At 43.0% G+C, this 15668-nt stretch overlaps 1 protein-coding gene across 2 annotated transcripts in view; it reads left to right on the top strand.

Moving 5' to 3' along the window:
• Nucleotides 1-15668, top strand: part of LOC143040737 (uncharacterized) — a 43749-nt gene that overhangs the window by 19196 nt on the left and 8885 nt on the right. For both annotated transcript variants that reach the window (XM_076212120.1, XM_076212121.1), the window contains exons 11-16: nt 3448-3563; nt 6485-6670; nt 10017-10184; nt 10752-11012; nt 12719-12898; nt 14356-14578. In XM_076212120.1, coding sequence (XP_076068235.1) covers nt 3448-3563; nt 6485-6670; nt 10017-10184; nt 10752-11012; nt 12719-12898; nt 14356-14578 — 1134 coding nt within the window. The remainder of the gene's footprint in view (nt 1-3447; nt 3564-6484; nt 6671-10016; nt 10185-10751; nt 11013-12718; nt 12899-14355; nt 14579-15668) is intronic.

Here is a 15668-nt window from a genome sequence, read left to right as displayed (position 1 = left end):
CATCCAGGAGGTGCCAAGATAAGAGGGAGGGGAGTGGAATGGGTGGGAATGGTCTTTATGCCTTTGTTTTTTTGGCTACCTCCCATGTAAGTGGGGGGAAAAGCCTTTGGTATATGTATCTTGTTTAGCAAAACAATACACACTCCTGTGACCCACTGCAACTGTTTATTCTCTACACATGTTGAACAATCACACTAGGCACTCCAGGGTTACTACACCCTTTGTCAGACATTCCATATGAGATTCATTGATGTACCTTTCCAGCTTTCATCTTCACTTTTGTTATAATTTAATCTCTCTCCTCTTCTACAGTAATTCTCTCATCGTTTCCCAGTGTTCAGTGAAAGCCTCCCTATCCTCCCCAATATACAACAACTCACTGAATTTTTCTGCCCATCTCGTATCCTTCATCCATCAACAGTTGTTCATCTTCTCTCTACCCAACTCTCCTGTTTGCACTATTTTCATTTTCTTACAGGTAAGAATTATAATGGAGAGATGATGATGATGATGTGCTTAGAAACACACGGTGTTTAAGAGCCAAGGATAAGCATATAAAAGATGTGGGATGGGAAGGGTGGCTACCTCTCTTATAAAGAGGTGTAACCTTTAGTTTGGCTACTCTGGCACTGTGAGTGGGTTAGATATATCCTCTTCAGGTTTTCTTGGTTTATTATGAGAATTCGTATTTACAGCTTGGTATATAATTTTCCTGTTAGGCTCATGTTGGGCAGCCAGTTAGGCTGGTTGAAGGCAAACTCTGGTGGAAATAGAGTTGATTTTATCAATGAAGTGTTGGGTGTGAGGGGGGGTTGGGTTATGAGACAGCAAGGGAGGTGATGACCGTGTTTTCAAGTCATGTTTTCGGGTGATCTGCTTGTGAGGGAGTAAAAAATGGGGGGGGGGGGGTGAGAAAGTAAGGAGCAACAAACCAGGCTCACATATGCTGCTCCGAGGTGATCTGAATCTTTGGGTGATGGTCCATCCTTTATATACAAGGATAGGTGCTCCTAATTGAGGTCATGTGTGCTGTGACTCACGAAGACAGAGGGTGTGCATTCCTCAATAATCCAATTGTTCACATGGCCGGCCAATGTAGTCATCGATGAGGCTAATGAACTGCACATGTTTCCTGAAGGAGGCTTTGTGTGATGGTCATGCGGCAGACCCTAGGTGTTGGTTAGTCATCCTGGGGCCCCATGAGTGATTATTTCTAGGAGGCTTTGTCCCACCTGTGAGCCTCAAGGAAGCTCTGGGTCGCATCACAGTTGGGCAGATGCGAGCATGTCCCATGGGGCCACTTGGGGGGTCTGTAAGGTCGTGAGACGCCGAGAAGAGGTGAGGCAAAGGAGTGACAAGGTGAGGACCAGTCATGAGAAATACTCCTAACACGCCCCCACAGAAGTCAAGGTTGGAAGTGAAGTTGTGAGGAGCCACAACATGAAATCATCAAGGGAGTTGTCCTCACGACTGGGCTGGAACTTGAAGGTGGGGGTGGAACTGGCCCTCAGGGTGTAGGAGTAGCAACAGGTGATGCTCTGAGTGCCACAGGGATGCTAACCTTGGGGCACTTGGCTACCCATGTCAGACCAGAGTTTTCCTGTGCGTTGTGGATGACGTCGAAGAGGTTGGTGCATCTTGGGGGGGCTACTCAAGGGATCTTGTACCTGGAACACATCTTGGAATCACATCATACGGTGGCATTGGAGCATGGTTACAAAATTTCCCTGAAAAGATAGACACTTGAGAATGGTTGTGGTTGATGGAACATTAGGCCACCCAGGGTGTCATGGACTTGACAGTTGATGTTGTTGGTCATTAGCTTTATCGGAGCCAAGGTGTGGGACCTTGTGATCTCTGTTGAGCGTGTGTGTGGTCAAAGTGGGGATGCTTACAGCTCTAGTTCGCAAAATGATCTCGTGGTGGTGGTAGGCCACAAATATACCTCTGGTAGGCAAGAGAGTAGGTAGTTGGCACATTGGCAGGCAGCAATGGCAGACCTGGTAGGTGTGTGGAGTCAAATTGGCAGACGGCAACAGAGGGCAAGCTGGCAGATGGCAGACCTGGTAGGCAAACAGGGAGTCATAGTGGCAGGCAGTCGGGCAGACAAGTGACACCAGATACCTGTGGTAGGCAAGAGTGTGGGGAGTCAACTTGGTAGTTGGCATACCTAGCAGACAGTGATGGCAGACCTGGTAGGCGAACTGGCAGTCACAGTGGTAATTGATCTGGCAGATACCTGTGGTAGGTGAGAATGTAGGCAGACAACCTGGCAGGCAGCAGCAGCAGGTGATCTGGCAAACATGGTGGCAAATACCTGTGGTAGACGAAAGTGTAGGCAGTTGACCTGGCAGGCAGACAGCGGTGGCAGATGAAGTCGGAAGCAAAACATTCTGAAGCCTATGACTCATGAAGACAGAGGGTGCATTCCTCAATGATCCAGTTGTTCATGTAACCGGCTGAGGTAGTCATTGCTGAGGCTGGTGAGCTGCATGTGTTTCCTGAAGGAGGCTTTGTGTGAGGGTCATGTGGCAGACTTTAGCACTGGTTAGTCATCCTGGGGCCCCATGAGTGATTCCCTCAAGGAGGCTTTGTCCCACCTGTGGGCCTCAAGGAAGCTCTGGGTCACATTGCAGCTGGGCAGACGTGACCATGTCCCATGGGGCTACTTGGGGGGGTCAGTAAGGTCATGAGACACTGAGAAGAGGTGAGGCAAAGGAGTGAGGACCAGGGAGTGATGAGGTGAGGACTGGTCATGAGGAATATTCCTAACACTCAAAGGAAAAATGTCTTCCCTACAGAATCTAAGGGAGTGTCTCCCCTAGTCTCCTCTGTCTCTGGCAATGTAGTTGTCCATTTATAAATGGGAATATGCATATCTAAGCATGTCAGGTGTAGATCAGATTGGTAATACTTTTGGGATATATATGTTATATGTGTGTTGGTTGTACTGGATGTCCATCTTTTACGGATGTACTTTGACATGATGTACAGTATGTATTGGAGTTATGATAATGTACCATGGTAGGATATATATGTTATATGTGTGTTAGTTGTACTGGATGTCCATCTTTCATGGATGTACTTTGACATGATGTATGTATTGGATTTATGATAATGTACCTTGGTAGGTATAAGGAAAGGTTAATGAATTGTCTGGTGACATTAGATACTTGTATTGGTAACTTCATTGGACGATGGCGTGGTGTACATTGTTGTGATGAATTGCATTGTCTGAGTCAGATGTTTATGATTAGGATATGTGAAGGTTAACAAGATTGAAGGTATTCTCAAAGGCTAGTGCCTGTCGGTTACCTTGTTGTATGCATGTGGATCATGTCAGGCATGTGATAATGGTAGGATACAGAGGAAGAGGCCTACATAGAGTGTAAATTCAAATTTTATTTGCTTGTTCAAGATGTGTTAACATATTTGTTGTTGTTTCAGGTGAATTACAGAAGAAAAGGCACCAAGAAGTGAACAGTTTACTGAAAGAGCAAACCTTACTTGGTCAGAGTCAGAGTAAGATGATTACAGCCCTTAGTGAATTCTGCAGGAGACAGGTATCTATGAGTTTAAAACTAAACCTTACCAGTATGGTCATATATGTTTATAGAGGTGTTTAAGTGAATCAAAGGCTTTAACAAGGATGATGCAAACAAGGTCATCATATTAAAGTGACGGCAAGACTCGCAGTAATGGATTTAAACTGGACAGATTTAGATTTAAGAAGGAAATGGGCAAGAATTGGTTTACTAATAGTGTGGTCAACAAATAGAATAGACTTAGTAACCATGTAGTGAGTGCTGAAACTATCAGTTGTTTTAAGAAACAGACAATTTTATGGATGGGGATGACAGGTGGTAATGGACATGGAACTGCCTAGTATAGGCCTAATGGTCTGTTGCAGTCTCCTTCATTCTTATGTTCTCATGTACCCTGATCAGGCTTCATATACATGAAAGGTAATATACAGAAGGGATTAAACTTAAAATGTTATTGTTTTGATTCTGATAGAATGCTTAACCCATATGTTACCGGGCAAATGATGAAGCGGCCTTGCTGTGGATGTGCTGTGTCTTGCGACACTGCTTCTTACCCAGGGCAGTGGACAAGATGCATGGGGTGATCCGTCATCAAGGAGGTGCCAAGAGAAGAGGGTGGAGGGAAGTGGAGTGTGATAAGGATGGAGTGGGTGGGAGTGGTTTTTATGCCTTTGTTTTTTGACTACCTTGTAAGGGGGGAAAAGAGCCTTTGGTATATGTATGTATGTATGCTTAATGTGAAGGAGGATAGGGAGGGAAAGGTAGTTGCAATGGGAAACACTAAGAAAATGACAATGATGAATGAGGGAAAGGAAGAAGTAAGAAAAGATGAGGTGAAAGCAGGTAAGGCACCTAGGTTAGATGGGTGTCATGTGGTGTCTAAACATGGGAGGTACAGTGGTGGTGAACTGGCTGGTGAGGTTGTTTAATGTTTGTCTAAAAGAGGGTAGAGTGCCTGTATAGTTCTGCTCTACAAGGCATATAGGAGGTTTTTGATAGAGCAGATTAGGAGAGGAACAGGGTAATTGGTGAGGATCAGTGTGGGTTTAGGACAAGTAGAGGTTGTATGGATCAGATTTTTTTTTTTCTTTGGTAAGGTAATTATATGAGAAAGTTTTAGGAAAAGGTTATTATTATTTATTTTATTTTTATTTGCTTATTTATTTATTTATTATATATATATATATATTTTTTTTTTCTGGGTGGGGACACTATTTAATCCCCCAAGGCATTTACTCTCTTCTCAATCTACATTCTGCCTCCACCTCCACTCCTCCCTTTCCTGCCACATTCGCAGTACAGAAATTGAAGTGTGTCACAGCATACTGACACATGGTATCTGTGTTACAAGTTGAATTAAATTTATCCAGTCACATTACATTAAAGAGAACAGTAAAATAATAAGAAACAACCAAAAATACAAACTGGTAATTTACACACATACTCTGCCCTCACGGTGGCCCTTTGACCTGAGGGCAGGGCACCAAAACACCTGCTGTGATCTAACGGATGTTGACTTTCTGAGTGTGACACTGGTATATACAGATGACAGGGGGATTAAGCTATGTACTGGTAGACAACTAATGACCAACATGAGAAAGAAAAGAAAAAATAAAATAAAATAAAATGTGGACATTGGCCATGTGACAACAGGCACCCCTCCAGTCCTCTGCCACTCTACCCTCTCTTAAACAAACATTGAATAATCTCACCAGGCAGTCCACCATCACCTCTGTTTCTTCTCTTTCTTCTTCTTTTTCTTCTTCCATTCTTTGTGACACCCATCCAACCCAGGTGCCGTACCTGCTTTCATCATCTTAAGAACTGCCTTCACCTCATCTTTCCATATTTCTCTTCCATTTTCCTCACTCATCATAGTCATTTTCTTAGCGCTTCCCACTGCAACTACCTTTCCCTCCCTATCCTCCTTCACATTTAGCATCTCTCTAAAATACTCTGCCCATCTTCCTCCTCCTGACTTCTCTTCCATTATCATCTCTCCATCTACACCTTTTACCTTTTCTTCTCTACTTGATTTGCCTCTTTTTCTCTTAATTTCTTTCCAAAACATCTTTAATTACTTTCAAAATTTTGTCATAATCTTACTCAATTTCACATCTCTCCTTTTTGCCTTTTATCTTATGCTTTACTTCTCTTTTCTTTGTATCTCCCACATGATTCTCTCATCCTATTTTGTAACCAATCTGTGAAAGCTCACTCTTTCTCTTCTACAAGCTTCCTTGCCTCATCATCCCCCCACTCACTACCCTTCCTTCTATTTCCTCCCATCCTCCTTGTTCCACACACCATCTTTGCACACTTTGTGACTCCCTCCTTGAACCATACCCATTCCTCCTGCACTCCTAGTTTTACTCTATCCTTTACTCCCTCCCTCTCCTCTCTGAGCTTCTTGTAATCCTTCTCCTTTTCTTTCTCATTTAAGCAGTTCACTTTAATCACCTCCCTACCTTCTGTCCTTTTCCTCTTTCCATCTATTCCCCATTCTCAATTTACCTTCCATAAAAAAATTATCTGATATTCCCCCAGTCTTTCCCCTTAGAACATGTACATCCTTAACTCTTACTATTATACTCCTGGTTACCACTATATAGTCCATTAATGCTCTATCTATCACCCTTCCATCCACCACCCTCTCCCATATGTACTCATGCTTGACTTTCTAGACACATCACCATTAAATCTCCACTACAATTAAACATTCATTAAACACTTGATAATTTAAATTCAAGTATGGTTTTGTATAGCCCCTCAGGGCTGCACCTCATGATGGAGGTGAAGGGGGTTGAAAATGGGCAGCTTCACTGTCCATCTTGCAGGACCACCACATTGAGGTACATCATATGTCATGTTACTGAACTATTTTTCTGGTATGTTGGATGATACAGGCAGAGGTATCATATAATTTATTCTTCCTACAGATGGAAGAGTTCTGTCAACGGGAGAAGATGTTCTGTGAGAACGCCAAGTCAGGTTTTGAGGAGCAGATCAGAAGTATTCAGCTTTTCCATAAAGATATGTTTTTGGTTGCAATTGACTCTGTGGCCTCTATCATAGCTACCCATGGTGCTACCATCAACAAGCTGAACAAATCCATCATTAATAAGGTAATTAGAATAATTAGATTTAAAGTAATTGAACTAGTTAAGTAGTGGTGAAGGGGGCTTATAGTAAATAGGTAATGCTGGTTGAGTAGGGGAGGGAGAAGGCAAGAGATAGGTGTAAGTGGAGAATGGTTGTGAATGGAATATAAATTGATGTGGCCTGAAGGAATTTCTGTTTGTCTTCTCTATTTTCAAATAAGGACACTAGGAGGGAGGGTTGCCATGTAAATAAAGCTGCTGGACATTCTGTGTCTTGCTGCATTGCTTATGACCTGGGCAGAGGACAGGCATGATCCTTCATCCACAAGGAGCTAAGACAAAAGGGAAATGGGAGGGAGTATGCCTTGTCTGGCTACTTCCCTGGTAAGTGGGTAGAAGCCTATTGGTAAATAGATGTAGTTAAGTTGGCTTATATCTGAGAGTGTGTGGATAAATTTTTTGTAGTAAGACCTATGTTCCAAAAGTATGGAAAACGGCGACTCCTGGGCTTTATAGATTTGGATAAGGCATATCCCATACTGGGGTATTTACTGCATGTTATTGTGCAGTATTATTTGCACAGTAGCATGCAGCCAATGCTTTAGGGATTTTTTTTGGGTGCCCTAACAGACTAGAGGAATGATGCTACTTTTGTACTGTAACTATCCCTCCATAATGCTATTCCATCTTACAACTGTCCTATACCATTTCTTTGAGTTTACTTTTTCTTTTTGCCTCTGTCACCTGTGGTAGGAGGAGGAATTCTGTCTCTGTTTCCAATGCAAGTCATAAAAGTGGGACAGTGATGGGACTAGTTATCCTGTTTTTTCTGTGGTGCTTTTTAAAGTATTGTGAGGTCCTGCTGGGGAGGTGCTGTCTTGCTTCTGACCTGGATAATGGTCAGGTGACAGGGATGACCCTTTATCCATGAGGAGCTAAGATAAGAGGGAAACCAGAGTGGTGGATGGGAGTGCCTTTGACTTAGCTACCTCCCTTGGTACATGATGAAAAAATATATGGTGAAATACAGCCGCCAGAGTGTTGTAAATGTTGTTAAGATGATGAAAGCAGGTAAGGCACCTGGTCTGGATGGATGCCATGCAGAATGTCTAAAAAAAGGAGGTACAGTGATGGTGGACTGGCTGGTGAGATTATTTAATGTTTGCTGGAGAGAGGGTAGAGTACTGGAGGAGTGCCTGTATAGTTCCACTTTACAAGGGAAAGGGGGACAAGTGTGAATGTAGTAGTTTCAGAGGGATTAGTTTGTTAAGTGTAGTTGGGAAGGCTTATGGGAAGATCTTGATTGAGAGGATTAGGAGAAAATGAGAGTGATGAGTGAGGAAAATTGAGGAGAAATAAGGAAGGATGAAGTGAAGGCAGTTGTTAAGATGATGAAAGCAGGTAAGGCACCTGGTCTGGATGGATGCCATGCAGAATGTCTAAAAAAAGGAGGTACAGTGATGGTGGACTGGCTGGTGAGGTTATTTAATGTTTGCTGGAGAGAGGGTAGAGTGCTGGAGGAGTGCCTGTATAGTTCCACTTTACAAGGGAAAGGGGGACAAGTGTGAATGTAGTAGTTTCAGAGGGATTAGCTTGTTAAGTGAAGTTGGGAAGGCTTATGGGAGGATCTTGATTGAGAGGATTAGGAGAGGAACAGAGGGAGTAATTGGTGAGGAACAGTGTGGATTTAGGACGGGTAGAGGTTGTGTAGATCAGATCTTTATGGTAAGACAGATTTGTGAGAAAGCTATAGTAAAGGGGAAGGATGTTTTTTGGGCTTTTATGGATCTTGAAAAGGCCTACGATAGGGTAGACAGAAAGGCACTGTGGGAGGTTATGCAGATATATGGGATAGGAGGAAAGCTTCTAGGAGCTGTCAAGAGTTTTTATGAGAGTAGTAGAGCTTGTGTCAGGATTAGAAATGGAGAGAGTGAGTGGTTCGAGGTAAAGGTGGGACTTCGTCAAAGATGCGTTATGTCGCCCTGGCTGTTCAACTTATACGTGGATGGGGTAGTGCGAGAGGTAAATGCAAGGGTAGTGGGTCAGGGATTGGAGATGGTTAAAGAAAATGGAGAAAAGTGGGAGGTGAGCCAGCTGTTGGTTGTGGACGACACTGTGCTTGTGTCAGGATCGGAGGAGGGATTGAGGAAGTTGGTGACAGAGTTTGGGAGAGTATGTGATAGAAGAAAGCTAAAGATAAATCTGGGTAAAAGTAAGGTGATGAGATGTACAAGGGGTGAAAGTGGCAGTAGACTGGAAGTGAGCATTAAGGGTGAAAGACTGGAGGAAGTGGATAGTTTTAGATACTTGGGTGCAAATGTGGCAGGAAAAGGTGGAGGTAGAATGTAGATTGAGAGAAGCGAGTAAATGCCTTGGTGGGTTAAAGAGTGTAATGAGGAATAGACATTTGGGAATGGATGCTAAGAGGTGACTGTATGAAGGAGTGATTGTGCCAACAGCACTGTATGGGGCAGAAACATGGAACATAAGAGAAGAAGAGAGAAGGAGTTTGAATGTGTTTGAGATGAGGTGTCTGAGAAGTATGATGGGGGTTACTAGGATAGATAGCGTGAGAAATGAGGAGGTGAGGAGGAGAACAGGGGTGGAAAGGGAGTTGGGAGATAGGGTTGATGAAAGAGTATTAGGATGGTTTGGCACATGGAAAGAATGAGTGAAGAAAGACTAGTAAAAGAGGTATGGAAGGCAGATGTGGAGGGAGTGAACATGAGGGGACGTCCTAGGATGAGGTGGATGGATGGGGTGAAGGGGGCTTTGGGGAAGAGAGGAATGTCTGTTGAGGAAGGACGGGAGAGGACAGAAGACGGGTGAATGGAGAATGGTTGTATATGGATGATGTGATGCATGAGGTGGAATGGGCAGGGGGAGGGGGGGTGAGGTAGTATGTGTGAGCAAAATTTGACGCAGCCTGAAGAGATTTCTCCCCGTCTTCTCCTTTTATGCATGGGGGGACAGAGAGGGGAGTCGCCAATTTAATGAAGCAGCCTTGCTGTGGATGTGCTGTGTCTTGCGACACTGCTTCTGACCCAGGGCAGTGGACAAGGTGCAGGGATGACCCGTCATCCAGGAGGTGCTAAGATAAGAGGGAGGGTGGAGGGGTGTGGAGTGTTTTCAGGGATGGAATGGGTGGGAATGATTATATGCCTTTTCCTTTTTGGCTACCTCCCTTGTATATGTATGTATGTATATGTTTTTTTGTTACCTCCCTTGTAAGGGGGAAAAAGCCTTTGGTATATGTATTTATTTTCTTGTTTCTTTGTCTGCCATAGTACCCTTTCTTTCTCACCCCATCATTGCCAATTGTGGCTACTCTATGTCTTCATAATTGGATATTTCTTCATGTTTATTTCAGATGGCTAAGATAAATGAGGAGTCAAGTTCCTATGCAGTCAGCCAACAGGAGAAGCTACAGGAATTTGAAAAGAAGATTTTGGGCACAAATGATGATGTTGCTGTCTGCATAAGTAACTTGAAGACCAGTTGCTCTAATCAAAGAAACACAATGGATTCCTATGTTAAGGTATGGAAAATTTTAAGATGGCAGGGCATAGATGGAGAATGGTTGTGTATGGAAGAGTTAAGATAAGAGGGAAACAAAGGTGGTGGATTGGAGTGGGACTTGGCTCCCTTCCTTATAAGGAAGGTAGCCCTTGTATCTAGATTTTCTGCAAGAGAGATCAGGGACAAGGGATAATTGATTGCTTGATCAGTCTAGGTCTGTCTGTAGCAGTTTACAGTCATGTGCAATTTTCACTCATCATGATCTTGCACAGTCAGCAAATAAGTGTGTAACTATGTATACCTGGCTGAGAGGCTTAGAGCATCTCTACTTGACCAGGAGTGGAGACTGTAGGAGGTTGCATAGGAGACATTGTCTTACCCATCTATGAGAAGGGGGGGGGGGGGTTGTGACACTAAACTGTATTAGCTACCTATTTCATTTATCATATCACTGATGTACAAGAAAACCATTACTTGTGCCAGTAATATATAGTTATATGAATTTGTTGGTTTTAGATAATGAGACATTCTGATTGTGTGTGTGTTATCTGTAAGAGTGTCTCATTTTTTGTTCTTTTAATTTCAGGATATTTGTGAAAAGGTTGAATCCATCCAATCCATACTTAATCATATGAATCTGAACTCTCAAGAATTCACGGCTACTACTAATACCAACTGGAACATAGTGACTTCTGAAGTGAATAACTGTGAAGCAAAGAACATTGAAGAACGAGAGACTGTAGTGAATTGTGGAGCTATGATAAGGAAGGAAACTGCCAACCAGCAAGAGAGACTCATGAACTCTCATAAAGAGGCACTTGAGGAGTTTGAAGAGTCTATTAACCAGGTACAGTTGATTAAGTTTTAGGTTGTTGGTGGATGTCATGGTACATTGTTACAGTGGGAGTAAACCAGATGTAGCTGTCAGGCCCTGCTGCTGACCCAAATAGTGTGATGGGCAGTGACTTTACTTCCCCAAGGTGCTGAGTTATGAGGGGTAGTTGAACAAGTTTTAATTTTTGTGATGATGTTAATTGTTGTCTTCAACTGTCAGTTTGCATCTTTGGATGAATGCAAAGAGAAGATTGTATGATGTAGTGATTGTGTCCACAGCAGTAAATGGATCAAATACTTGGAATCTGAAGAAGGTAGAAAGGTGGGTGTTATGGGGATACTTCCAAATAGTACCATCAAAGGGTGGTGGGTGGGAGTGGGTCATGCCTTTGACTCTGGCTACCTCTGGGAAGGAAAAAGCTCTTGATATATAGATAATCATGAGGATGGTGTGAGAAATGTGGAGGTAAGGTGGAGATGGAGTGGAAAGAGAGCTGGCAGATAGGGTTGATTAGAGTGCTGAAGTAGTCTGGGCACATGGAAAGAATGAGTGAGAAAAGACTAACAAAAAGTGTGTAGAAAGCAGAAGTGGATGGAAGGAACTTGAGAGAAATGCCAAAAATGAGTTGGATAGATGGGGTGAAGGGGTCATTGGATTCGAGAGGAATGTTGAACAGGGGAAAAGAATAGTGTAAAAGATAGGCATGAATGGCATGAGGAAATTATGTGACCTGAAGAGCTGTACTTGTCTGATCTGTGTATTTCTTGAGTGGTTGTTAGGCCCTTCTGTAGAGGTGCTGTTTTACTAGATTGCCTCTGACCAGAAGACAGAAGACAGGGGTGAATGGAGAATGGTTGTATATGGATGATGTTGTGATAGCATGAGGTGGAATGGGTGGGTGGATGGGGGGTGAGGTAGTATGTGTGAGCAAAATTTGACGCAGCCCGAAGGGATTTCTCCCCGTCCTCTCATTTTATGCAATGGGGGGACGGAGAGAGGGGGTCGCCGATTTAATGAAGCAGCCTTGCTGTGGATGTGCTGTGTCTTGCGACACTGCCTCTGACCCAGGGCAGTGGACAAGGTGCAGGGATGACCCGTCATTCAGGAGGTGCTAAGATAAGAGGAAGGGTGGAGGGGTGTGGAGTGTATTCAGGGATGGAATGGGTGGGAAAGATTTTGTGCCTTTTTCTTTTTGGCTACCCCCCTTGTAAGGGGGAAAAAGCCTTGGTATATGTATGTATGCCTCTGACCTGAACACTGTGGTCGGAGGCAGGGGTGACCATAAGGTGTTAGGATGGGAGGGGAAACAAATGGATTTTGGATGGATGTAGGGTGAATATAGGTTTTGATTTGGCCACCCTCCATTATAAAAGTGAAAAGGTTGATACATATATGTGTGTGTGTGTGTATTTTGGGTGTGCACACCCAAAGTGTGAGTGGGTGCATAACTTTGACTTGGCTACCTCCCTTATAAGGAGGAGGAAGCTCTTGGTATATAGATAAATAGTGTGCACTTTAACTTGGCTACCCTCTTGGTAGGGGGAAAGAGCTTTTTGGTTTTCAAGGCTAATCCATTTAACTCAGACATATACATGCACCAATAGAATTATTGAAGACCAAAAAAGGTGTAGTCAAAGATTTAAACATCAGAAGAATGCTTACATTTTGCTGTTGTGTTCATGTTTTGAAATTTAATTAAAGAGATTAATTCCTTACAGCTTGAACAAGATGTTACCCTGTTGGGTCAAGAAAGATGTACACTAGAAAGTGAAATGGACAGGTTTGTGGCAGTTTCTACTTCCTCCATCTCTACCCATTCTGAAGAGGTCACCAAACATGTTGAAGAGACTTCGGCGATTGTTAAGGATAACTTAACTAAACTTGATGGCACTGCTAAGGTGAGTTGATTGGTAACCTTTATGTTCAGACATTGTATATGATATAGGACATGTGATATAACATTTTGCTTTTACTAAACCTTCTCTCTAGGCACTGGAGCATCATTGCTCAATGATGATATAATTTGCCTCGTATATGAGAAGCTGGCGTTCAAATCCTGGGGAGTACATGAAAGTAGGTGCTGGCACATAACTGCAAGACCTATTCCCCCTTATAAAGGAGCTGCACTGCCAGTCTTTCCTATTATCTTGTCTCCTTGTGGATGAAGGGCCATCCATGCCCCTAGTACTTGGGTTAGAAGCAATGCAGCAAAACATAGCAGGACTTAACAACTGAAGTTGGTTTGCCCCCACCTCTTCAGTACATGATCCAATCTCAAGCACACTACTATCAGCAAACAAAAACTGGCTCACCTGTCAGCTTTCTCCACTATTACTAACCATCTCCAAACCCCTGCCCATCATACCCACATTTATCTCCCATTCCAAAAATAATTTGACATGTACTGTGCGGTGGCGGGCTGTAGTTTGCTGACCCCCCCTAGTATAGTGTAGGCTGCAACAAGTTCATTTATTCTCCTTGTTAGTTGTTGGTCCAATCCAGTTTGGCTACCTTTCCATCTGTAACTACTGTCATAGGTTCACATGTATTTCATCTTTCATCATTTTGATTTATATCTATACCAACAGACTCCTTCCCCCTTATAAGGGAGGTAGCCACCCAAAGTCTGCACCCATTTTATTCCCATCCACCACCCATTTCCCATTCATCTTAGTTCTTGGTGGATGAACGGTCATCCCTGTCCCCTGTACACTGCCCAGGTCAGAAGCAATGCAACAAGACACAGCATATCTACAGGAGGGTCAGCTTCTTCATTTAAGCAGAGACCCTCACTCTTCATTCCTTTGTGTGAAATTAGCGAAGAGGAGAAATCTGTGGGCCTTATCAGATTAGTTCCATTTACAACGATTTTCTACTTGCACATATCTCTTGCCATCTCCCTTCCCTACTCAACAGACATTCCCCTTTTACCCATAGCTCTTTCCACCCCATCCATCTCATTCTTGGTTTTCTCCACAAGTTCACTCCATTGTTCATTCATACATACCAATGGCCATTTCCTCCTTGCAAGGTAGGTAGCCAAAAAACAAAGGCATAAAGTCCACTCTCACTCCCCTCCCTCACCCCCATCATGGCTCCTCCTGGATGCATCTCACCCACTGCCCTGGGTCAGAAGCAACGCAGCAAGACAGTACATCCACTGCAAGGCTGTTGTTCATTCAGATTTTCATATTTGAACATGTGTTCAGGTTTATATATCACAAAGCATTATATAGACAAAAAGTTATGTTTCAATATATACTTTGTTCTATATGTGATTACATGTCTTATGTATAATTTTATATAAACAATGACATACTACTACTGTGGTCTTTTTTCTTCTTCCATTTAACAGGAAAATATTCATACCCTTATGAAAATTGTTGAAGATCAGAATGCAGTGATAGAGAAGGAATTAACAAGTATGGAGGAAACATGTCAACATTTGCAAAAGGACATTAAAATCAGTGTAAGCTCAACAGAAACTTGGTTTACAGATCATACACATAGTATTTTGGATCACTACGAGGCAGTCACAGATATGCTTAGCAAACATATGAAGGAGGATATCCCAACAGGTAAAGTTGTAATTTCTTTTTTAAATTGAAAATAATTTGATTATTAGCTGAATATCAGCATTAACCTCTTCCCTCTGGGGCACATCGCACGTCTGGCAGCATTAGCTGCCCGACGTGCGATGTTGCGTCATAATAATCGCATTATAAAAGATAAAGTCAGTGCTCAATTGTCCATTCTCTTTCACCCGTGTATTTTGATAACCATAGAAAACTGATGAAGCCAGTTTAGAGAGAATGAAAATTACGTAGGTACGACTACAATAAATATAATCAAGATGGCGACTTTGGCATCAGCGAGTAACCACTTGCTCCTCATGCCGCCTACGTAGGCGGCACCGTATGGAAGTGGTTAACATTAATTGTATGCACACCAGACTGGATGGTTCTCTATCCCCAGTATTTCCTTCACCTTTTCATTTGAGGAGAGCTGACATTTGGTGACTACTCCCTTCTGCCTGCTACTCTGGGCTCAGGGAAGAAGCTGTTAGTGTATATATATATATATATATATATATCAAGAGTTTCTTCCTACTTATAAGGGAGATAGCCAAGTCTAAGCATAACACCCATCACCACCCTTGTTTCCCTCTTATCTTAGCTCCTCATGGATAAAGGGTCATCCCCACTGTCTGAGTGAGAAGTTATGTAGCAAGACACAGTACATTCACAGTGGGGCCACCTCATTCACATGGCAACCCACCCGTCCCCTCATGCAGAAAATAGAGAAGACTGAAATCCCTTCAGGCTGTGTCAAAATATCAATACTCAACCATCCTTGCCTTCTCCCTTGCTCAAAACACCTTTCACCCTATCCATCCATCTCATCTTTGGTCATCCCCTCAAGTTCACTCCATCCACCTCTGCTTTCCACACCTCTTTTGCTATTCTTTCCATGTGTCTTAAACCAATCCAATAATCTTTCATCAGCCCTATCTGTCAGCTCCCTTTCCACCCTTAGTTATTACCTCACCTCATTTCTCATTCTATCCAACCTTTTAACCCCTACCATACCTCTCAGATGCTTCATCTCAGACACATTTAATTTCTCCTTTCTACATACATACATATACCAAAGGTTTTTTACCCCTCA

The sequence above is a fragment of the Oratosquilla oratoria genome, chromosome 29 (assembly GCF_046742065.1).
Source record: "Oratosquilla oratoria isolate Oo_2021 chromosome 29, ASM4674206v1, whole genome shotgun sequence".
Classification (NCBI taxonomy): Eukaryota; Metazoa; Arthropoda; class Malacostraca; order Stomatopoda; family Squillidae; genus Oratosquilla; species Oratosquilla oratoria.
This window is presented reverse-complemented; position numbering and strand designations above follow the sequence as displayed.